At 37.8% G+C, this 24,803-nt stretch overlaps 1 protein-coding gene across 2 annotated transcripts in view; it reads right to left on the bottom strand.

Annotated features, from left to right (window-relative positions):
• Positions 1-1,367: 1,367 nt before the first annotated feature.
• The window catches only part of LOC129744988 (dual oxidase), a 209,971-nt gene continuing 186,535 nt past the window's right edge, over positions 1,368-24,803 (bottom strand). For both annotated transcript variants that reach the window (XM_055737811.1, XM_055737812.1), the window contains exons 5-15: positions 22,065-22,468; positions 21,724-22,001; positions 21,489-21,656; positions 10,505-11,474; positions 10,238-10,441; positions 9,867-10,176; positions 9,683-9,806; positions 3,607-3,857; positions 2,709-3,541; positions 2,511-2,639; positions 1,368-2,448 (exon numbers count right to left, since the gene is read on the bottom strand). In XM_055737811.1, the coding sequence (XP_055593786.1) occupies positions 2,320-2,448; positions 2,511-2,639; positions 2,709-3,541; positions 3,607-3,857; positions 9,683-9,806; positions 9,867-10,176; positions 10,238-10,441; positions 10,505-11,474; positions 21,489-21,656; positions 21,724-22,001; positions 22,065-22,468 (3,800 nt within the window). In that variant the 3' untranslated portion in view covers positions 1,368-2,319. The remainder of the gene's footprint in view (positions 2,449-2,510; positions 2,640-2,708; positions 3,542-3,606; positions 3,858-9,682; positions 9,807-9,866; positions 10,177-10,237; positions 10,442-10,504; positions 11,475-21,488; positions 21,657-21,723; positions 22,002-22,064; positions 22,469-24,803) is intronic.

Raw genomic sequence — 24,803 nt, 5'->3', positions numbered from 1 at the left:
CGTTACAACGCTTCCTAGACTTAGTTCTGAGCTGGTGCTTCTATAGTTTATAGGTTTTAAGCGTTTCGAAGTACTGTATTATCACATTTGGGTGCAGGAAATATCCGTTCTTGTATAATTACAATATACTGGGCGAGCAGTTGCATCGTGTCTAGAAGATAAAGGATCTCGGCGTCTTATTGGACAGTCGTATGACTTTTAAACGTCATTACTCTGTGGTACTCGAGAAGGAAAACCGCATGCTGGGATTCATCATACGTTTGAGTGAAGAATTCACCGATCCAATCTGCCTGCGAGCTGTATTGCTGCCTTTTTCGATTAATATTGGAATTGGCTAACCTGATATGGTGGCCTTTCGAAATTGCCTGGATTACACGTTTTGAGGCAATTCAATGACGATTTGTGCGTTATGCTCTTCGTGAGCTACCCTGGGAGAATCCTTTAACCTTGTCACGTTTCGCTTATCGTTGTGCTCTCGTTGGTCTTCAGACGCTATCGAATCGCTATTCCATCGGCCAATATCTATTCGTGGCAAAGATTCTACGAAACGAAATTTAGTCATGAAATACAATTTTGGACACTATATCAAAAACCACTTGACAGATGGTCACTAAATTTTGCACACGCATACATTAAATACATTACTAGGTATTTTCACTGAAAATTACATCAATTTCCATTCATGCATTCAAAAGTTATTCACTAAACAAAGTGTTGCATTTTTTTTCGAATACATTCCTTACTATCCGTATAATGCAACAATCAAAATAATCTATCATGAATGGTAAATGAGAAAAAAAAACATCTCGACCAGGAATTGAACTCGATTAAAAATTTTGATAACCTTTCCGACATCTAACCAATAGGCTAAATCTTCAGATGTAAACTAGTCAAGTTCATCGAGTTGAATTCGCTGCTAGATTCTACGGCAGAAAATGCTCATCGTGCCCCGATTCAACAAGTTAAAGTAAAAACGTGTATTAAAGTGATTATAGTGAAAATTCAAAAATTCAAATGTTGGTGAAAATTGAAGAACAATGTGTACATCATGTTGCAGTGCGTATCTTATAGATCGAGATGAATTAACGATTATAAGAGCTTATTTTCCGGTGCTCATAAATTATAATAATGTCGTCACTTAAAAAACTTGTTGGATTTTTTTTAATAATTCTGTAAAGATGATAAGGTGATTTCTTTTTTGCTACAAAACTATTCCTCATGAATTTTTTTTTTTTGAGAAAATTCGTTCAGTCGTAGAAAAGAGGAGTGCTTACGATGCCCCGGATGCTCGTTATGCCCATATCTCCCCTAGTTTAGTTTTCACAGAGTGGGAATGAACCAAAAAAAAAAAACATCAACAAAAACTGTAAGGTTTTCAAATAATCTATTTATTTCTGCGATGACAATAAATACAGGCTGAACATATGACATCTATTTACAGATCATACAAAAATACAAAAAAAGAATTGCGCTTACTTACACAACTAGAGAACATATTAATAGTTAGGTTACGACATCAGGCATATCTTCGTTGCTCGCGTGTAGACAAGGCAATGGGGCAATGCATATAGTAAGTGTGGATTTAGCTGGTTAAAATAACAGTAGAGTAAAGCAGCAGTGTGTTCTGGCAATGAAATTCGCAAGCTCCGATACCGGAATAATCGGGTTCTGGAAGAGGGGCAGATTCGTTGTTTCTTGTGTCTGTGTTTTTTTCTATGAAATCGGGCAGTTTTGTGTCCTCGCCTTCGGCGGGCTGACTTTTTCCACTCAAGAGTCTTACACGCTAAAAAATCAATGCAGCTGATCAGCTCACGATACTTTTGTTTTACACTAACAAAAAATGATGACATAATCGAATTCTGACGAATTAAATGGTAATATCACTCACGTTTCTTTCCTAACAAATAATCGTTTCATGCACTGGGGCATTGATGAACAAATTGGAATATTTTTACGCACTACCTACAAGATCCAAGAGGGGTTCGATCAAAAGCAATCGAAACCTATAATGTATGCAAATGCTCTATGATTGATTAGAACCTTTTAGGCACTTGAGCTAATACTTTTTGCACAAACATGTTCATGAAACCGATTGAGCACTAAGCTCTTAGATTCATCGGTTTGGGGACTGATCTTTAACAAATGGGCAAACAACTATCCTAGGGATTGTTGGTTTTGCTTTCACTCGATGCTAAACAAGTATAAAATTATTAGACGAACAGAAAAAAAAAAACAAAAAATAAAACAGATTCCTAAGTGAGCAAAACTGTTCTGGTACTCTTTCTTCTATAGCCACTGGCACTGGGTGGTGGCAGCATCTCAACCAAAGTTCTCAAAGTGATGAATGAAGTATGGCAACTTTCGACCCTTGTTGACTTCGTCACATGCCGACATAACGCTTTTGGTTAGAGGTCGCGGTCCGCACGAGAACACTCCTATCTTGGAAACCTGATATTTTAAGTTTGATACGTTAGTATTGATATAGATTTTAGATTGTGACAGAAACTTACATAGGAATGCTTCTTCTGCACGAACTTGAGAAAACTGGACATGTCTGGTCGCCCGAAATGGTTCACGGCTTTCAAGCCAGTGAACATCGATGTTTTGGATAACCGCTGGAAGTGGTTCTCGCAAATGTACTGTAACATAAAGGGACACAAATAAGTTCTACAGCTGTTTCTTTTAGCTGGCCAGAGCTTTTTACTTACCAACATAGTAGTTCGAAGGTCGAATTTATGAAAGAACTGTGTGATGAAGATGTGGATCTCCAGCACATTGGTAACGTCCTTCTTCTCAACATCCCTGAGGACATCTATGAACCATTCGAAATGCTTGTGCGATGGGCAAATCCAAAGGAAGTATACCTTCTTACATGCCACTCCAGAATAACGATTCGTGCTAGTTCCGAAAACCAAATCATTCAAGATCGATGCATAAGGAGTAACTCCAATACCTCCGCCAACCATAACGGCCACCTCGAACTTATACCAGTCCTGATTTCCACCGCCAAATGGTCCTTCGATCCGGATCTTTGGCTGATCATCGGGGTTGTAGTTGCACGGGTCGAAATAGTTTCTCAACTTCCAAGTCCACGGTCCCTGTGCTTTGATGTGACAACTGAGGAAGTTTTCATGCGGTGCCGATGTAAGGGTGAAGCTATGCATTTCCTCCGGTTTGATCTCGGTACAGGACAACCGAACCCATTGACCGGACAGATATTTTAGATTCGGTGGCCGGTAGAACTTGATCTTGATCACGTCCGATGGCAACAGATCCGTCTCAATGACGTCCAGCGCTAGATACTTGGTTCGCAGTGATACAATTTTGTCCAGCGTGTAAACTATTCCGGGTCCAATGAAGAAAAGCCAGAATCGGGGAGCACCGGTGAGTCGGGCCAAGCCATGGATCAGACACAGGGCGTAGAGTAGCACATACAGCGAGTGAGCATTCCAAAAGAACTTATAAGCCTTCTTACGAATCGTTGGGTGGGCGAACGCAAATATTATGCACATTATACAGAACAACATAACACCGGTAACACCTTAAAATTAAAAAAAAAATTAACTTGAATAATTTCGAGAAATATTCACAATATCAAAAAATTACCTGTAACGGTTTGGAACAGCCAGTACGTAATATCCGGTCGATAATCCGACGTGAAGTGAACTTCCTTGGTGAGGCACTTCAGGTTTTCGATCGATTGCGTTGAAACGTGGTAAAAGTTCACAATGTGACCAACTGTATGTAGCAGCGAGAAGAAAAGGGCCGTGCATGCTGCAATTTTGTGGAACTGTATGTGTGAGTCCAGCGGGATGTACTGCTGGATGGGGAATTCCTTCAGCTTGGTGATGAGATTTCTAAAATAAAGAAAATGTTGAAATCTTTTATATGCGGCAGATTGATTGGTGGTTATGGTCATGTATGTTAATCTGAAAATCCAGACGGTCACGGATGGAATTAGAGTACACTGCACAGGCAAGATGTTTTTGATGTCAGTGTGGTAAATTTGTATTACTATATAATTACTTTCTCATCAGTTCAGGGACAGGATTTAATTGTGCTACTGCAGCTTCTAGAGTATTAAAAATCTTTTTGGTAATCGCTTAACTTTTCTTAAACAGACGTGTCTAAGTGAATCTCTGAATTGAGATTCGTAAAATCACGACAATGGCGTGGTTGGTAGAATTAGCACAAATAGCGCAGATTTTTATAGCTGCTGCTGTTGATAATTTAGATTTGGCCTTCCGGTGTAATAAGACGGAATTGGCTATAGAAGCACAGATTTTTATGGCTGCTGCTGCTGATTATTTTGATTTGGCCCTCCGGTGGAATGACAAGGAATTGGCTATAGAAGCGCAGATTTTTAAGGCTGCTGCTACTGGTTGTTTGTTTGTGACTGCTACTGGTTGTGACTTTCCGGTGAAAAAAAAAACGGAATTGGCTTGGAAGCACAGTTTTTTGAGGCTACTGCTGATTGTTTGCTATGATTTGGCCATCCGGTGGAAAAAGACGGAATCGGCTTAGGAAGTGCTAATTTTTAGGCTGCTGTTGTTGATTGTCTGCTTCAATTTGGCCTTTCGATGAAAAAAAAAGGAATTGGGTAAGGAAGTACAGAATTTTTAGGCTGCTGTTGCTGATTGTTTGTTTTGATTTGGTCTTCTGGTGGAATAAGACAGGATTGGCTTAAGAAGCGCTGATTTTTATGGCTGCCGCTGCTGCTGATTGTTTTGATTTGGCTTTCCGGTGGAATAAGACGGAATTGGCTATAGAAGTGTAGATTTTCAGGCAGCCTCTGATGATTGTTTATTTTGATTTGGCCAACCGGTGGAAAAAGACGGAATTAGCTATAGAAGCGCAAATTTTTAAAGCTGCTGCTGCTGATTGTTTGTTTTGGTTTGGCTTTCCGGTGAAAAAAAAAACGGAATTGGCTTAGAAGCGCAGATTTTTAAGGCTGCTGCTGATTGTTTCGGGATTTTGATGCGCAGATTTTCGGGACTGTTGCGGCTGATTGTTTGTTATAGTTTGGCAATCCGGTGGAAAAAGACAGAATCGGCTTAGAAAGTGCAAATTTTTAGGCTCTGTTGCTGATTGTCTGCTTCGATTTAGCCTTCCGGTGAAAAAAAAAAACGGAATAGGGTTAGGAAGAACAGATTTTTAAGGCTGCTGTTGCTGATCGTTTGTTTTGATTTGGCCTTCTGATGGAAAAAGCGAGGATTTTTAAGGCTGTTGCTTCTGTTTTTTTTATTTTGATTTGGAGTTTTAAGGCTACTGCTGCTGATTATTTGTTTTGAATAAGCCTTCGATTGGGTAGGCTGTTTATAAGAATACTATCGAATTATTCGAGTGACAAGAAAAGCTCAGTTTGAGAAAGCGTTGCTAAGAATGTTTTTTGCGGATTGTTCCGGCTCTGGTAAATAAAAGCAGAGCGACAGGAAAAGCGCAAATTGGGAAGGCTTTTGTGAAGAATATTTTGGGATGGGATAAAGAATAAGCAGAAAATATAAAAAAAGATTTGAAAAGCTTTTGCAGAGAATGGAATGCATAATTCAGATGAAGGATATTCGGGATATAAAATTTTGTATTTCAGAAGAACAAAAGTCTGATAATTAAAGATTCCTTTGAGAACACAGTTGAGAAGGAATGTAAAGATGAGATGAAGGATAAGCAGATATAAAATAAAATTTGTGGTATGAAGAATAAAGATGTGGAATATGGAATTAAAATTAAGGATATTTGGTAAAAAAAAAATTGTTCTAGAGGAAAAAAACAAAAGTCGACGCGTAAAAAGTTTAAATTGAGAATAGGGGTGAGAAGGAAATAGGGATGAGATGAAGAATATGCAGAAAATAAATCAAATTTAATAAAAAATTAAATTAAATAATAGTTGTATTCGGCAACACTGAAGATAAATAAAATGAAATATATTTCTATGGCAACGTTTGTTATTTTGGCCAAACTAGGCAAACCAACAAAACAAAGTGAGTCATTGATCTATTCTTGTGAGTGAAAGACGTGTCGTGTCTAAGTGAATCTCTGAACTGAGATTCGAAAAATCACTACAATTATCTCACTAAATTTTTGGCTTACTAATGGATAAGCAAACTAAATTGCTTACCAAAAATAGCGGACTCTATAACGATTTTTTTTATGCCAGACACTGGAGGATAGATATATCACCAATTATTCTTGAATTATTCCCTCTGATGGAGTATATTAATCCATCAGTTAAAAGGTTTAGTGAGAAAATTTAGAACGATTTTTTTTATAAAACTGATCAGAATAATAAGCAAATATCGTTTTATTATCAGGAGCTGCTTTCTTGTATGATTTACTCGCAATTTACAGCTGTTTTTAAAGCTTTCACAAAAATCGTTTAGGAAAGAATGGGCTTGTGATATAGCTCAGTTGGCAAGTCAGTTGCTTTCTGAGCCGATGTTCGTGAGTTCGAGCCCAAAAGTAAACATCGAACACAGTTGTACCGGATAAGTTTTTCAGTAACTGTCCGCCAACTGCAACGTTGATACAAAGTCGCGAAAGCCATTCAGATGGTAAAACGACAATAATCGAAACAAAAAAAGTTTAGAAGAGAACTCAGTGTTCTTAGTTGGGGTTAAATAATTTAATGTTTTAAATAATTAATTGGCCATATTGATAAAATGAACTGCATAAATTTACCAAAATGGCAAAATGGACGAAACTAACATGATTGATACCATTCGCAAAATAAACAGAAAAAGTCAAAACTGCAAAAATTGATATTTAAAATTTTGTCAGTTTTGTCCCTCTCTAACATTTTGTAAATTTTGTGTTCATTTGTCAATTTTGCAAATATTTTCAATTTTGTCAATTTTGTCAATAATGTCAATTTTGTCATTTCTGTTTTTTCCTAAATTTTGTCCGTTGGGTCAATTTGGTCAAATATGTCCATTTAGCCAATTTTGTCAATATCGCAAATTTGGTTAATTTGGTCAATTTAATCAATTTTGTCCTTTAAGTCAACAATGTCAATTGGGTCAAATTTGCAAATTTTGTTAATTTTGACAATTTTGTCAATATTGTCAGTTTCCTCATTGATGTTAATTTTATCAATTGAGTAACTCTTGTCAATTTTGTGAATAAATCATTTATGTCAATTTTATCATATCTGTCAATTTGGTAAAATTTGTCAGTTTTATCTTCTTTGTCAAATTTATCCATTTTGTTAATTCGGTCAACTTTGTTAATATGTCAAAAAATATAATTTAGTCAATTTTGTAGAATTAGGTCAAAGTTGTCAATTTAGCTAAATTTGTCCATTTTTTTTAATTTTTGATAATTTTGTAATTTTAGTCATTCGTGTTTTACGTCATTTCTGTTACTTTTGTCAATTTTATCACATTTGTTATATTTATCATTTTTGTCATTTTCATATTTATTGATATTCATATCAGTTTTTTCAATACTTCCTAAATTTTAGTTTTGGAATTGATGTTGATTTAGTCAGTTTTGTGAAATATTTTAATTCCGTCAATTTGGTGAATTTGGTCATTTTTGTCAAATAGGTTGTGATTCTTTTTATACTGTCTTTTAGACGGCAATATGTTGATTTTCGTTTTTATTTTCAATTTTGTCAATTTATCAATTTTTCCATCTTTTCCAATTTTGTCACAGTTATTAATTTAGACAATTTGGTCGATTTTTTTTATTTTTGCAAATATTGTAATTTTTGTTAATTTTGTATTTTTTTTGTCAATTTTGACCGTTTTGTCATTTTTTTCCATTTGATAAGTTCAATCTATTTTGCCAATTTTCTCTATTTTGTCAATTTTGTAAATTTTATTAAGTTTAAATTTTATCAGTTTTGTCCCTTAAGTCAATAATGTCCATTTCGTCAATTTTTTCAAAGTTGCAATATTTTTGTTTGTCAATATCAACAATTTTGTTGGTTTTTGGCCATTTTGAGAATTTTTAGAAAAATATTATTCAATTTACTAGAATCGAACATTTTTCAATTGCGAAAATCATGATTGAGACTTGAAAATTATCACAGAATAGTGTACCGTTACCTTGTCGCCATATCAATAATCTGATTAAATATTTTCTTAGACAATCATTGAACTCATCAGTCTATCCATAGTTTATCCACAGAATCCTTATAGTTGTTTCGACAATCCGTAGAAAATCTGTAGGAAATCGATTCGTAAATCCTTAGAAATGATTAAAATTCGAAGATATACGGAAAAATCCTACGAAGCTCATCACATTTTGAATCAAGAAGGAAGGAATGACTTTGAAGCAAAAAAAAAACCTCTTTAGTTCGGCTGCTAGCAGGGAGCAACAATAGCAATAACAAACTGAAAACGGGCTTCCTGCAGGAGCAACAATAAAAATTAAAAAAAAAAGACATACACCGTCTTAGCCGATTTAGGCTTTACAGACTGAATAAATGACGCGGACAACTTAAGATTAACATTTAACACCCAGCACCGAGATGGGAATCGAACCCATGCCATCAGTGGACCAGTGATTACCGTCTTACCACGCTAACCACTCGACCACCGAGACGTACTACGTACTAAAAATTAATGCGTTTCTTGTTCCTCTTCGGTCGGCGGGCCATAGACTATACAAATGGCATGTGCAAATTCGATGATTCCACGACGATTGTTTGATTCTATGCTCGCCCACACACGATAAAAACATAATTCCCGCGATAACAAATGATTGCTGGCGAAAACAACAACAGCACCAACAAAAAACCACCTCTAGCCCCGGCTGGGGCTGAGTAAATGGCTTTAGTTTTGTACAAGCAGCACCATACACCATACCACAGAGGGTCGCTTGCACAAAAAATTTCGATCCCGACCGATTTTATTCAAACCGTTTGCGTGGTCATTCAAGCAGTGCCATACACCATCCAAATCGTAATGCCAAAATTTCACCGAATTTCGTCGCATTTGCCCAAATATGGTGTAGTCTATGCCCCGCTTTAGAATGCGATTGGTTTTTTTCTCGGGATTTTCATCCTGAAGGATGATTCATCCCTCTAAAGCGGGCCACAGACTACACAACATTTGTACAAATTCGATGAAATTCTGGCGCCGTGAATACGATTTGCTTGGTGTATGGCACTGCTTGAATGAGCGCGCATACGGTTTGAGTGAAATCGGTCGGGATCGAAATTTTTTGTGCAAACCACCCTCTGTGGCATGGTGTATGGTGCTGCTTGTACTAAATTAAAGCCATTTACTCAGCCCAGCCGGGGTGGGAAGGGTTTTTGCTGATGCATTTGCTGTTTTTGCCAGCAACCGTTTGTTATCGCGGGAATTATGTTTTATCGTGTGTGGGCGAGCATAGAATCAAACAATCGTCGTGGAATCATCGAATTTGTACATGCCGTTTGTGTAGTCTATGGCCCGCTTAATGCGGTTGGCAAATGCTTGACATTGAAATTCTTTTAACTTCACACGGCTGGGGGCTGAATGACCGGCAAACGAAGAAGAACCCATTTGAGGAACAGTCCATTGAGTTGGACGGACCAAGAACTTTTAAAATTTGTTTAATAATGAACTGACTACCTCGTACTTATGAAAAATAAATCAGGAAACATCTACTTAAGTAGTGTAGCCTTTCAAAGTTTATGAAGTGTACGCTGCTTCAGTTTTGGACGCCTTTGTATCTATGATTATTTTATAAGATTTACCTTGACATGGTGAGCAAAAGTAGTGAGTAGCAGAACGATAGCGAGGCAGCAGATCCACGCGTAATGGCTATTCCAACTCCCATAATGTGCCTCAAATCCGTGTGCTCAGCCATGAAGGAGTAATCTGAAAAATATTTGATAAGATAAAGGATACACTCGTTCAAGCTAAGAACAAAAAACTTACGAATAAAACGCTCGACAAACAGCATTATTGTTATGACGTAAAACAGAAACAGATAGAAAATGTTCTGACGATTTTCCTCCAAGAACGTGGTGTAGCAATCAATCTTGCCCTGCAACCAGTTGCGCCTGGTATCGCCTGCCGGCTCGATGTGGAACGAAGTCATCCGAGCCACATTGGTGGAAGTATCAAGGAAATTTTGTTTCGCTCCCTTGCAGTCCAGACCGATCGCCACAAAGTCTCCCTTGTACTCCTTCATCATCAGTTTGAAATCTTGATAGGTTAGGTGGTTCTTGTGCTCCAAGCCAACGTCCTATAATTTGGTATACATTATTAAAAAATTAAATTTTTATCTTTACAAAGTTATAGAGTACCTGAAACATTCCGTCGATCAGCTCCTTGACTTGACTATCGGTGACACTTGTAGTACGGGCAATTTCCACTAGAGATCGCATCATCTCACTCAGCTCGCCTTTGTCAATTACCCCGTTCCGATCGTTGTCACACATGTCGAATATGATTCGCAGCTTGTCGTCGGTTTTACCCCGCGAGAACAGCACCACAGTTTCAAGGAATTCCTGTGAATAAAATCAAAGCGTAACAATTCTGAAGTTTATGTTTTCTAAAATCTGTTGGTATACCTGGAAAGAAATCCGACCATCCTGATCCTTATCAACAATGTTGAACATCTTCCGTACAAACATATCGTCGGGTTTCATTCCCAGTGCCGCAGCGAATTCCGATTTTGACAGACTAGTTCTCATAACGGTCATAACCTCACCATCGACGGAAGCATCCGACCTTCGACGTCGTTCACCGGGTCTCAGACCAAACGTCAGAGCATAAGCTTCCCGGAAGAAGTGTTCCAAACGTTTTTGACGCCTTTCACGCGTTTCGGCCTTAGCCAGCATGATATCTCGCTGAACATCCGCAATAGTCATGTCCTTTTTGTGCAACAACAAGAAATCTTCTAGCTTTTTGACGAATTTCCGCCGAGCTGAATTAGACTCCAACTCAAGTACCAGATCATGATCGTTCGGCACACGCAGCAAAATGTATGGCTTTTTCTTCTTATAGTTTTCCTGGGATTGCTCAACGTTGACGACTTCAATATTCTTCAAACTAAATGTCCGAAGTTTTTCACCCTTCCGATCAACCGTATAGATGGCTGCTTCCGGTCCGAACTTGACCGTCACCAGCCGTTTGTGATTCGCATGAAGCCACTCGCGGGCAACCATCTTTTCTACTGAGCCTTTTCCATTTCCACTGTTCTTCAGCGCTTCCTGTTTGATCTTTAACTTCCGCCGACGACTGTTTTGCAACTTTATCACGCAATACCCTGCTCCAGCGCAAAGGATTGGGACGAAGCCCAAAAATACACACGAATAGATGTAGGCCAGTTCCGATCCCGAAAAGTAATCGTAACCCTCCAGGTAGTTGCAAGGTTCCAGATGGGTAGCATTCAGCTGTTCCGGCTGTGGACAAGGGTCACCTTCGCTCCAGTGGAAAACATCCTTCTGGATTTCTTCTGCCTCAATATCCGTACTGTTCACGATGATGTCCCACATGGTGATCTTGCGCAGCTCAGCGATTTCTTCCTTGGAGAAAATGCTACGATAATGGATTGATAGAGAAGATTTATTATTTAGGTTGCTTGAAGCTAGCTTGAAAATGGGAATATGACACGTGGCATGAAGTTATTTGGTAAATGGCCACATGGCATAATGTTCATTTGGTATAACCAGTGTTCGGCATCGCTAACTGAAAAGTTAGCAGCGCTAATTAGATCGCTATCTCGGTCAAAGTTAGCGATCGCTAATTGAAGCCGCTAAATGTTGCGTAAAAGTTATCGATCTATAATAAAGCGCTAATCGCTAATCGATAGTAGAAAGTTTTGAAAAAGATAAGCAAAACACAAATTTTGCAGCCATCTTTATTTATTGACTAGAAAAGTTGTTAAATGATATCAATAAGGGCAGTTTTCGAACTTATTTTGTAATATTTCTGTACAATCAGTTGAGTCAGTCCACTTTTAGTTTTAGTAAGCGTATTTGGTGGAAAGTAAAAGGAAAAAAAATTGGAATCAAATTTTTTAAAATATTCACCCATTTATTTTATTTTTTACCATCAGTTAATGTGAAGATTCTCTTTAAGTAGATGTTTTATTTTGTCCGAAAATTTTTTTTCATCTTTTTTGACGTTAATACACTTATTTTGTTCTGAAAATTTCAATTTTTCACAACTTTTTCATTTTTTTATATTCAAAGAAGGCTATGCTATGCTAAGACATAAATTCAAGTGAAGACAATTCAAAAAGATGCTCATTTCTATGATTCCAGTCAAAATCGAGATCGAATAGCTTCTGAAATAAATCTTTAACGAAAATTTAAATACCTGATCGGATTCAAAATTTTAAATCTGAATGATGCTTTATTTGTCTATTGCCAAATTAACACTTCAAAGAGTTATCGTTCTTCAGTTAGCGGAACTAAAAATTAGCGGAACTTTCTTATCCGCTAGCTGAAGAAAAATATAGCGAGAAAATTAATTCGCTAACCGAAAGTTAGCGGACTTATTAGCGATTAGCGGATTAGCGTTTTTGTGCCGGACACTGGGTATAACATATCTGAGAACAAGTGGTCATTTGGCATGAAGCACAAATTTGGCATGATGGTTTTTTGGCACAAAACATCTGAAGACGAGTGGCCATTTGGTATGGTTTAAAATTATGATTAAGAAATAAGAAAAAAAACAATTCTTTCATCGCAGTAAAAGTACAAGCAACAATTTGATAAATTTGAAATATTTTCGAAAATCTGTGATCTGTGAGACGGGATCAGTGGTCTTGACCTTGCTTAATATTAATCAAAACCAAAAACCTAAATAACAAGCGACATTTTTCTTGGCCACAATGTTAAACGAAAAAAAATTGGATCGAATTTCCCTCCCACGACCTCAACACAGGCCGTCAGTCAGTTGCAAATGCTTCCGGCGATGCTCGGTGGAACTTTTTCCGTAAGTGTCGTTAAAAATCAGTAGAATCAGTGTCATTTTTAGGTCCTCTCCGGTGCCACATCCTGAAGTTGAGATTTTTTCCTGCAAGATGGACTACATAGGAAGTTTCCTTAAGTATACTGCCGTTGGACGCATAATTGTCACATGTGACATTTCGACGTTTTTCACTTTTTGATGCCAATCGTCATAATTTGATACGTATTATTGAAATTCTTTGTCGAAACATAAAGTTTATTCTAGAAATTTCAAGAAAAATTCAAAGTCAATTTGTCACACTGGGACAAATGGACGCATAACTGTCACACTGAGACGATTGGACGCATATTTGTCACACTCAAGAAATGAACGTGTTATAACTTCGGAACGTCTAAATAGAATTTCACTAAACTTGGCATGCGAGTCCTTGATAGTCGGGAAGGGATCGCGGAGATATGAAGAGGGGGAGGGTCACTGATATCGCGACATCCCAGCATGTGCAAGAAAAACTCTGCAAACTGCTTCGGGTTCGTTGCTGGCGCTTGGAATAGTGCATGTAAACATACCCACTTCATTGCATTAGTCAAATTATTACTCTTCCGGCGCCGTGTAACTGTAATCCACAATTATCCAGGATGGCCATATGTGGTTGTCGGTGGTTTTAGCAGACCATTTTTTTTCGTTTTGCTTTGAGTTATAGATTTTGGCGCACTTCGCAAAATACCGGAGATGTCTGTTTTTAATGTTTACAAATTATTCCGCCAGAGTTATTTTGTGAAATTTTTCCCGTAAATTTTGTACAAATTTAACAAAGTGCGTTGACTGACAAAATGATGATTCCCGGCAAACAGCCTCAAGTAACAGTAACTTTCAGCAATAAAACATCATTTTCTAACATAATCAAACTAAATGAGGATTAAAATTTACATATTTGATACAATATATGCGTTAAAAGCAAAGAAATTGTGCGTGACCGGGCATTAGGAACCAACACTTTTTTTTATACACCAATTATCGCCCATCACTAAACGCTTCAAAAAACAACAACTATTGAAAAAATCGAAAATTTTTCTATGCAAATCTATTCTACGAACATAAAAATATCGTTTTAAGTTGATTTCAGGTCGAATAGGTACTATCTAGTAAACAAAACCCTTTTTGCTCTAGGAGCACAGTAATGCTTAGTTCGCTAACAGACGTCGAATTCAATAATTTGACCGGAAACGAAAAACCAAATACTTTGAAATGGTCGAACAATGATGCCGACACAGAACACAGGTGTTATTTTTGGAGAAAATATACCAGATTTTTCAAAATGCACACAAAAGGGTGGTAAATGGTGTCTGGGCGGTGGATAGTGACTTGATGGTGGTTACGTTTTTTTTTTCAAATCCTTCAATCTCTTCTGTAATTTTCTTAATTTATTTCATTTGTGCTTTTGTTTGCAAGGTTTTTTTTCAGTTTTAATCCTTAACAGGTTATCCAATTTTGTCAAGTTTACAAAAGAAGCAAAACAAACCTCATGCAGATAGCTTCTGCAGTCCTTTGTTAGTTAATTAGTCATTTAAAATAAAAATTCAAAAACCTTTTCTATCCATTCTATGAATTTCTTGTAAACGAGGCCGAGATCAGTGAGATTAGCATATAGCAAACCGATTCCAATATAGAAATCATGAAACTAACGAATTATTTTGAGTATGGTGAATGAAGAATGAATTAACATTGAGGGATGGTTCTAAGTGAGGTGAATTTTCAAAATATATATAACTTTCTTCCCTTGATTTGTAAAAGATGGACTACAATTGAATTTATTTGACGTACTACCAGACTGTTGTTTTTGTTGATTGAGCTTTTTGTAGTATTGAATATATTGTATCTGATTTGTTGTAATATTTTTATTATGGATTAGAATTCATTTAATGGATTATACTGCCACTGTTCCAACAAAAGATTTATTGATTAACATTATAAACTATAGCTTCAAAGATTTTTTAAAATAAATGAATCAAATCAATTTTGGTTTTTACTTACCTTTATTCGTTGCTCATAGAAGGCTTGCTTCAATTACGAATTTTAAAACGGATAGTTGGAAAGCTCTTAAAAATAAGCGCTTTTTGGAATCGGTTTCAATTTGCAGCGTAGGGAACAAGAAACTCTTTGTCACGTTGTTAGAAAATACAGCAATAATTAGATTTCAGAATTTGTTAAACATTGCTGATACTCATTGAAAATAAAAATCTCATCGTTTACTGAATTGGCCTCAACAGGAGAAACTAGGAGTTTCAATAGGAAACTTAGGAATTTTAGGAGCATAGGAGCATAGGCTGTAGTGGCCACGTCGCTTACCAAAGTGACAGTCCATGCCACATTACCTTGACCCCCAAACACTCAGCGTGAGATTTGTGGAGGGATGGCGTACAGCCGGTCTCCGCAAAACAAATCATCACATATGCTGCACTTCCCATCCTTCTATCGACTACATGGACTTGGCCGGCGTCGTTATTGGTTCATATTGAATAGTGAGATTCTCAAAACTGTACAGTGAGATTGTGATGCTTGTACCCAGCACCTTTCATTTGGTTCATTGTGCAATGTTGATTATCTCGAACCAATCACGGAGTGCAACCATTATGCCATTGGCCGTGGGGCCGTAGGTGGACCGTAGTTGATAGCAAGCTCAAGCTCAAGCTCAAGCTCAGAGTTACTTCATCCGGAACTTGTCCCAGGACCGTATTGACTTCAAACGGATTGATTGTCCTCTTCTGGTATCGCTTCTCTCGTGGTTGCGACATTTTCAACACGGCAGCTTACAATTAGTTGAAGAAATATTGCTTCCTGTTAAGTAAGTGAGCTGCCGCAAATTGCTCCTCCGACCCGTTTTATTGATCGAACCCGTTAAAGACTTCATGTTTGTCACCAGATAATGTTCGCTTTGAAATAATCCGATTCAGACCTGATTTTTTCAATTTAAGCTTCCATTCACGAATAAAACACCAGAGCCACACACGAAATACCAAACCAAACAACTACTGGGAAAATGTTCGTGGTGTGACAAATATGCGTCCATTTTTCGACTTTTCATAGAATTTCGCGGCATAAATGTCACACAAGGATTTTCATTGAAAAAACAGTTCATTCTCGAAAAATTTGATCGAGGCTCATATGATAGGAGTATACTTTAGAGATCTACGGCATTGGAGTCAACAAAAATTGCGAAACTGTGCGATAACAGCGAAGTGTTTTTGTGAAACTTTGATTGCGTTTTTCTCGCTTTGCCTTTTTGTAACATGTGACAATTATGCTTCCAACGGCAGTATAGATCTGTGAGTTTGGCGGGCTAGTATTGTTGATGCGAAGGCTCCAATAGCGAAAACCAGCTTTTTTACAGACCGAATTGAACAAAAAAAATTGAAAAATCTGAGTTATATAGTGGAAGGAACTTGAAACATATTGTTTCATCTACCCTAGAAATATCAAGGATTATTTACCCAATACCGTTGTGCCAAAGTGAACTGAAAGCCTGGTGATGGAATCAAAATGAAAAGTGAATTTAATAACGGATCCTTTCGATCTATCCGAATCAGCTCCGGACTTTTCAATCTCGGTCAGTTCCTGAATTCTTTCTGAACAAGGATAAGGTAAGTTTGAATCCAAAGTGACCCTGTATGGAAGCATGACAATGTTGTGAAAAGAATCAGAGTTTTGCAAAATAGTATTCAGCCACACTAAATCTAGCATATATTCAAAAGTTTAAGTTCGTATTTTTTATTCAAGCGCAACGAAACTGAAAATAATGAAGAAGATTGTTCAGTTTTCATGAAATTAGTATGTAGATTAGACTGAGTCGATTTGGGGTCATTTTTGAATTTCTCAAACCCTGGGGTCTAAAAAGCTTCGTCTTGGTCTAAAACTCATCCATGATTTTTTGCAAAATTTTTAAGTAACGTTTACATGAGTAAATTTTAATTTTTAGGTTTGTATGGGAAAATTGAATATTTTGTACTGAAAAATCAACATCATTTTTGTTTCGTCTGAAGAACCGAGCCAGCTGATGGTTTTTGTGCCAATTTATAAAATTCCTAAAGGAAACTTTCTGCTGAACAACTTTGTCGAGAACCGTAACTTCGTATCTTATTAGGCAAAAAAGTTATTGGCTGTTTAACAGGGGTATGTCTTTTCGCACTGATAAACAATAAATTCAATAGACATCCCTGCAGGGTGCCTAGCGAGGTATTGCGTGACTTCTTTCCATGCAGCACTTCGCGAGGCTCAAGCAGTGATGTCGATTGAATTTATTGTTAATCAATGCGAAAAGACATACCCCTGTTAAACAGCTAATAACTTTTTTGCCTAATAAAATACACTGAGGTTTTTTTTACGCGGTATTTTGTCCCACGTAAAAAAAACCGCGTAAAAAAAACCGCGTTAATTCGAAAATCCGCGTAAAAAAAAACCGCGTTAATTCGAAAATCCGCGTAAAAAAACCGCGTTAACTCGAAAATCCGCGTAAAAAAAACCTCGTTAATTCGAAAATCCGCGTAAAAAAACCCGAAATTCGAAAATCCACGTAAAAAATCCATTTTAATTAAAAAAATCGCGCAAAAAAGCACGTTACTAGAAAAACGAATAAGAACCATGATTATTTAAAAATTTGCGTACAATGATAGTTTATTTTTAAGATGAAAAACAAAATCAATTAGATAAATAGAATACTAGAATATAGTGAGGCTTATTTGACAGTGTGGAATTCAGATCGTCTCATGTCTCAGGTCTCATTTTCCATGTCTCAGGTCTTATGTCTCAGGTCTCATGTCTCAGGTTTCATGTCTCATGTCTCATGTCTCAGGTCTCATGTCTCATGTCTCAGGTTTCATGTCTCATGTCTCAGGTCTCATGTCTCATGTCTCAGGTCTCAGGTCTCATGTCTCAGGTCTCATGTCTCATGTCTCATGTCTCATGTCTCATGTGTCAGGTCTCAGGTCTCATGTCTCAGGTCTCATGTCTCAGGTCTCATGTCTTAGGTCTTATGTCTCATGTCTCAGGTCTCATGTCTCATGTCTCATGTCTCATGTCTCAGGTCTCAGGTCTCAAGTCTCGGGTCTCATGTCTCGTGTCTCAGATTTCGAGTCTCATATTGCAGGTCTCAAGTCTCAGGTCTCAGGTCTCAGATCTCATGTATCACGTTCTTAGTCTCAGAGCTAAGATTCTCCCAACTACAAAAAGATTCTAAGTGTTTTCCTTTGAAAAAGTCTTAGAATATTTTCTCTCAAAAACCGCGTTAATTCGAAAATCCGCGTAAAAAAAACCGCGTTAATTCAAAAATCCGCGTAAAAAAAAACCGTGTAAAAAAAACCGCGTAAAAAAACCTCAGTGTACAAAGTTACGGTTCTCGACAAAGATGTTTAGCGGAAAATTTCCTTTAGGAATTTTATAAATTGGCATAAAAACCATAAGCTGGCTCGGTTCCACAGACGAAACAAAAATGATGTTGATTTTTCAGTACAAAATATTCAATTTTCCCATACAAACCTAAAAGTTCAAATTTACTCATGTAAACGTTATTGAAAAATTTTGCAAAAAATCATGGATGAGTTTTGGACCAAGACAAAGCTTTTTAGACCCCAGGGTTTGAGAAATTCCAAAATGACCCCAAATCGACTCAGTCTAATGTAGATACACTACTGGATATGATGTGGTATTCCAGACTTGTGGAAAACTAAAAAATCAATTTTCTCTAACTGAACGAATTTTTTTGAGCAGTTAAAAGCATGCAACATGATTTCAATTTCTGCTTATTTTAAGATTTATAATCTGGTGAGTGATGAAATCGACAAGCCGTTATCAAAAAACGAGAAAGGAGAAACTGTGATGGTAAACAATGAAGCTTCAGAAGTGGACAATAGTATTTCTGGTAACTTCTTCTAGTAACCTACATTGTTTTGTAACAATTTTTTCATTATGTTCAACGTGCTGCCGTGATTTTAAGAATCTCAATTCAGAGATTCACTTAAACACGTCTGTCGTTCACAAAAATAGATCAATGACTGACTTTGTTTTGTTTGTCTGCCTAGTGTTGCCAAAATAGCAAACGTTACCAATGAAATTTCTTTTATTTCATTTACTTCAGTGTTGCCGAATACAACTATAATTTTATTTTATTTTTTATTAAATTTGATTTATATTCTGCATATCCTTCATCTCATCCCTACACGTACGAATGATTATGAGCTAGAACCAAAGCTGGAGACATTTCATTCAAATGAAGATGTTGACTTAGAAGAGAAACATATAGATGCTCGAGGAATTATGAATTTAGTTTCTTGATTATTTCAAGCTGTTCTTAGCTCAATTTTTGTTCAAATGTGGTTAAAGATTATCGGACTGGACGCAAAAAAGAAAGCACGCTGAACCCGAAACATGGAAAAAATATGCCCGTAAATTTGAACAAGCCACCGGAGAGTCGTATTTAAATACACAAGTAATTATGGTACCCGAAAAACGTCTCGAAGAAATTCTTATCTGTGGTTGTAAAAATCATTGTTTTACGAAAATATGCTTCGAAGATAGGAGATTAATCCACAATCTTTTTTTATGAAAATGCTTCCTAGGAAACTCAGACAACTTTCATTGCCCAGTTTTGGTATGGATTGAAGAAGGTGAGTTTCAGATCCTAGACAGGTGAAAGAAATTCTAATCCGGACAGTACAATCAGACTTCAGAGGATAACAAACAGTTTTCAACGCTCTATTTGCAGAAACATTATCTAAAATAAGGATGAACATCAAGTATTCTCTTTCGTACACAAGCCATTACCGGTGAAGTGATTCTCCTGATTGCCGTAATTTACCCACTGGACTAAACATGACGAAAATGCACTCTCTTTATTTTGACTCAAGTACTGAAAACAATGCAAAAATCAACTTATCGAGTTACAGAAATGTGTTTCATGTCCAACTCCTAAGAAAGACACATGTAGCACCCGTGATCAGTTGAAAATTCATATTGACGCAGAAGAAGGAAAGTCATCAAAAAGCGATTCTGTGCTTCTAGAAAATTCAAGAATTCATATCTTCAACCTGGTAGATACAACTAGCGGAACTAGGGCGAATGATTATGATATAGCAAAGTAAGAAAAATGTCATGTTATTCTTTTCGATTGGCAAAAAGCACTTCCTTCGCCGAAACTAACTACTGGAATAGCTAACTATAAGCTAAAATCAACGATTTTAAGTTTTCAAATCCAGGATTTAGCTTCGAATCAGAGATTTATGTAAAAAATGCCGTGAAGGTGTTGCATCTAGAGGAGCACAAGCATTTCGTAAATATAGGTAGTTAATTTAACATTCTAAATTTTTCATATCATTCGTTTTACCCCTGGGACTGTTAACGACGGACCAGATATTCACAATACGGCAAATCCTCAAAAAATGCCGAGAACACCGAGTCTCTACGCACCATCTATTCATCGACTTCAAAGCCGCATACGACACGATCGACCGTAACGAGCTATGGAAAATCATGAACGAGAACGGCTTTTCTGGGAAGCTTATCAGACTGTTCAAGGCGACGATGAATGGAACGCAGTGCTGTGTGTGGATTTCGGGTGAATTGTCGATTTCATTCGAATCGCGCAGGCGGCTTCAACAAGGTGATGATCTATCCTGCATGATGTTCAACGTGGCGCTAGAAGGTGTTATTCGACGAGCGGTGGGCAAAATGCGGGGCACGATTTTCATCAGATCCAGTCAACTTGTCTGCTTTGCAGATGACATTGATATAGTCGGCAGATCATCTGCGGGGCGGTGAAAGAGATCTACCGCAAACTGAAACGCGAAGCAGGAAGGATTGGGTTGATGATTAATACGTCCAAGACTAAGTATATGCTGGCCTGTGGATCCGAGACCGACCGAACCCGCTTGTCCAGCAAAAACAAGGTCACAGTCGACGGCGACGAGCTGGAGATAGTCGAAGACTTTGTCTATCTCGGCTCACTGGTGACCGCAGACAATGACACCAGCCATGAGATCCAGCGGCGAATTATCAGCGGAAGTCGTGCCTACTATGGAATCCACAAAAAACTGCGGTCGAGAAGACTTAGCCCTCGCACGAAGTGTAACCTGTATATGACGCTCATTAGACCGGTTATTCTCTACGGGCACGAGATATGGATATTGCTCGTGGAGGACCTGCGTACACTCAGAATATTCGAGCGACGAGTGTTAAAAACCATCTTTGGCGGCGTACAGGAGAACGGAGTGTGGAGGCGAAGGATGAACCACGAGCTCGCGCGACTCTACGGCGAACCCAGTATTCAGAAGGTGACGAAGGATGGACAGAAACGCTGGGCAGGACATGTTGCGAGAATGCCGAACGACTGTCCTGCAAAACAGGTGTTCGCTACGAATCCGGTAGGAACAAGACGAGCAGGGGCGCAACGAGCAGGGGCGCAACGAGCGAGGTGGTTAGACCAAATGGAGCGTGATCTGGCGAACGTGGGGTGTCCGAGAAATTGGAGAACGGTTGCCATGGACCGAGTGAATTTTAGAAGTTATGTTCGTCAAGTTATGTCGTGAGACGGAACACTATGAAAAAAAAAAAATGATTTTTGAAATCCAATCACAATCCATTACTTACCCATTGTCTTCATTTTCAAACCAGAAACGATCGGCATCTCGGATCCGACTGAACTGGTCCAGGATAACTGCAGTAAAGAGTTCACCCGGTTTGCCATCCGATTCCAGCATCCCCCCGACATAGACATCCACGTTGTCCAATTTATTATCGTATGTTTTTATCAACAATCTGTAAAAAATTAATTTAATTTACAAAATGTTGAATTATTTCTTTAATTACCATATTTTAAACTTACTCCAACAGCTCCGGCTGCCGTTCGAACACATCTGGGTTGATTTCACGCCACGTTTTTTTCTTTGGTAGTTTGTAGGCCACTCTTGCTGTGTTGTAATCGGGCAGTCCGTTGTCGCGACCTCGCATGATGTTCAGCGCCCCCAGATCCCGCCGGGTGAATTCCATTGGACCGAACAGCTTATCCCGGACATCGGAACAGAGCAGCGGATCTTCCCGTTCGGCAATCTGCGAAGCCATCCCCATCAGGAACTCCTCGATCGGGGTATCATCCAAAACATCCTAAAGAAATGATAACCAATCTGTAAAATGTATAGTGGTCTTCAACTTGAAGTTCATACTTACATTCGAATTCCACCAGGTCGAACAGAGCCTCAAAGCCGGGAAGTCAGTATTCGTCCGTCGGAAGTCACACTCTCCATTTCGTCTGAACAAACCCGGAGGAATAAGAGAGTGTCCAAATCGGAAGGCCGCTGCCTGGAACATGTGGCTCACACCGGGATGCGTATCGGAATTGTAGTTCTTATACGGAGGAAGTTCGCTGTCCAGGAACGAAGGCAAATACTCGTAGGCAATGACGTTTTGCAGACTTGCGATCACAACTCGTCGAGCACGCTGGAATATCTCTTCGTCGCTCCAGTCCCGATGTTGTTTTCGGACTCGCTTGGCCACAACGTTGTGCCATCGCAAGAACAGAATGGCGAACGATAGCAGCGCCGGATTCTGGTTCGTGCGAGGATCGCCAAGAACTGGGGAATGATAAAAAGTATGAATAATATAGGAGGTTATTTACAATATTGTCACTGGACAAAGCTTTATAAGATGTTACACTAGACTTCTGCATGCTTTTTATATAAAAAAAATAGTTTATTAAAACTATAAACACTTGGCATTCGTAGCCAAAAATAACTAGAAAGCTGATATTTTCAAGATCATTCTATTTTCCATAAAGTTTTTTTTTTTTAAATATTTTTTACTCAATAGCAATGACTTTAATGAAATGCATATAATGCACTTTATGGTTTATTTGATGAAACTGATCAAAACAAACAACCGTCAAATGACCTTTATTAGCCTTGATGATTTACTGACCACACTTTACATACTTTTTGTACAGTTTCAGTGATATTTCGGGGGGTGGAGGCGTCCAGCTACACCCTTCACAGTAAAATAGATTTTTTTTTCTTAACATGACTTTTGTTTACCTTTTTGTACAAAAATGTCTGAAAACTTTCAAAAGAAATTATTTATGAGCTTGGATGGGCCAAACAATTGGATTGGGCTATTTAGATCAAAAGAATATTGCTGTTTTCAACCCTTTTTGGTTTGGGCTATTATTTTTCTAAAGAATGTATTTGTCCTCCTGTCCCGTTTTAGTATGGATTCTTCCAGACATTAACGTTTTTTTTTTTTTTGTAAATTCTTTATTTGAAACGGCTCATACCTTTAGGCTTTAAGGAGCCAAACTCGTTGTGTTTGATTACAATTGTTTGCTTAAATCTGGTTCACTTTTTTAGAAGAAAAAAGAAGATAGATAGAGAAATATGAAAATAAAAAGAATTATAGACGAAGGTCAATAGTTTTTAGAAAAAAGTATATTTCAAACATATAGTCCAAGTCCATCACAGCTAACACATCCCTCACTGGAATGTTGGGTGGCTTTCCTCGGGCCCGAAGGGAATCTATAAAGTTTGCTCTGGCGACAAGGTGGTCCTCACACGACCAAACAATATGCTCGATGTCATGGTAACCTAGGCCGCAACCGCATAAATTGCTGCTAGCAATATTTATACGATAGAGTACCGCATTCAAGGAAGAATGATTGGACATGAGGCGGGAAAATATACGAATAAAATCCCGACTCAGGTTCAACCTATTAAACCAGGGTTTAAGGCTTACCTTTGGGATAATCGAGTGGAACCACCGACCCTTCTCATCCTCGTCCCATTTGCGCTGCCAGTTGATAAGAGACAATATTTCTATAAAAAAGCAGAATTTATTGAAGAAAAACATAAAATCCCCTAGCCTGTTTTTTAACGGGTTTGACAACGAATTTCTCCTCAAAATACTTTGAAAAAAGTACCGAAGCAATGCTTCAGGCCAAAGAAGAAGGAGTCCTATATAGTTATCCTGCCGTTCCACTCCAAACTAACGAATGGGATAAAAAAAAAATCCTATCTCAACACGGTCTGAAAACAGTGTACAAGAGCCGCAACACCCTAAAGGATCGATTGGTCTCCCTGAAAGATAAGAATCCGCAAGAAGAGAGATCTAGAATCTACGAAATTCCCTGTGAGAGTTGCCTAGTTGGCCAAACTCGTCACAAATTTAACCTTCCCATGCCGTTCGGGTCAATATGACCCGAAGCGCACATTTAAAATCTCTTCATCATCATTCCAATATACTGAAGAACTAGGAATTTGACAGACCAAGTATGTTCTATGAAAATAATGATCAAATTAACGTCAAAAAATTGAAATTTGAGTTTTGAAAATCGGTTCATTGGGAAATGAAATACAGCTAAGCAAAGCAAAAATTTATAACGTTTTTTTGAAGTTAGATTTTTTTCTACCGGAAGATCTGAGATAGCGGTCAAAACTTTCATTGGACCCCAACATATCTATACACTGTCGGATAGATGGATTCTTGACGATTTCAAACATCAATGAAACACTTAAATACAGAAAAGCTGTTAAAAGTTATGAGCATTTTAAAAATAAAATTGATTTTTCGGACTTTTTACTTTCTGAACCAGTTTCTGATAACTTGGTAATACATATCGACTTTATTTTAAAATTTTGAGTAATAAGAACAAATTACCTACACAATGAATATAATATCATCAAAATCGGTTAACATTTACAGCCAGGAGAACGAAATCAAACTACAACTCAAATTTCCCCGAAACGGATATTTTGCGAACGGCATGGGAAGGTTAAAATTCGACTTAATGAATACATAAATGCTGCAGTCAACAACAGGGTTAATGAAACTCAACGTAAATGGATCACTCATAAAACTGGGAAAAAGTGATCTTCAAGAAAAGTATGAGAAAAGCTCCACATTCGAACGCATTGAAGTCGA

The sequence above is a fragment of the Uranotaenia lowii genome, chromosome 2 (assembly GCF_029784155.1).
Source record: "Uranotaenia lowii strain MFRU-FL chromosome 2, ASM2978415v1, whole genome shotgun sequence".
Lineage (NCBI taxonomy): Eukaryota > Metazoa > Arthropoda > Insecta > Diptera > Culicidae > Uranotaenia > Uranotaenia lowii.
The sequence above is the reverse complement of the archived record's forward strand: the minus strand, read 5'-3'. Positions and strand labels throughout refer to the sequence as shown.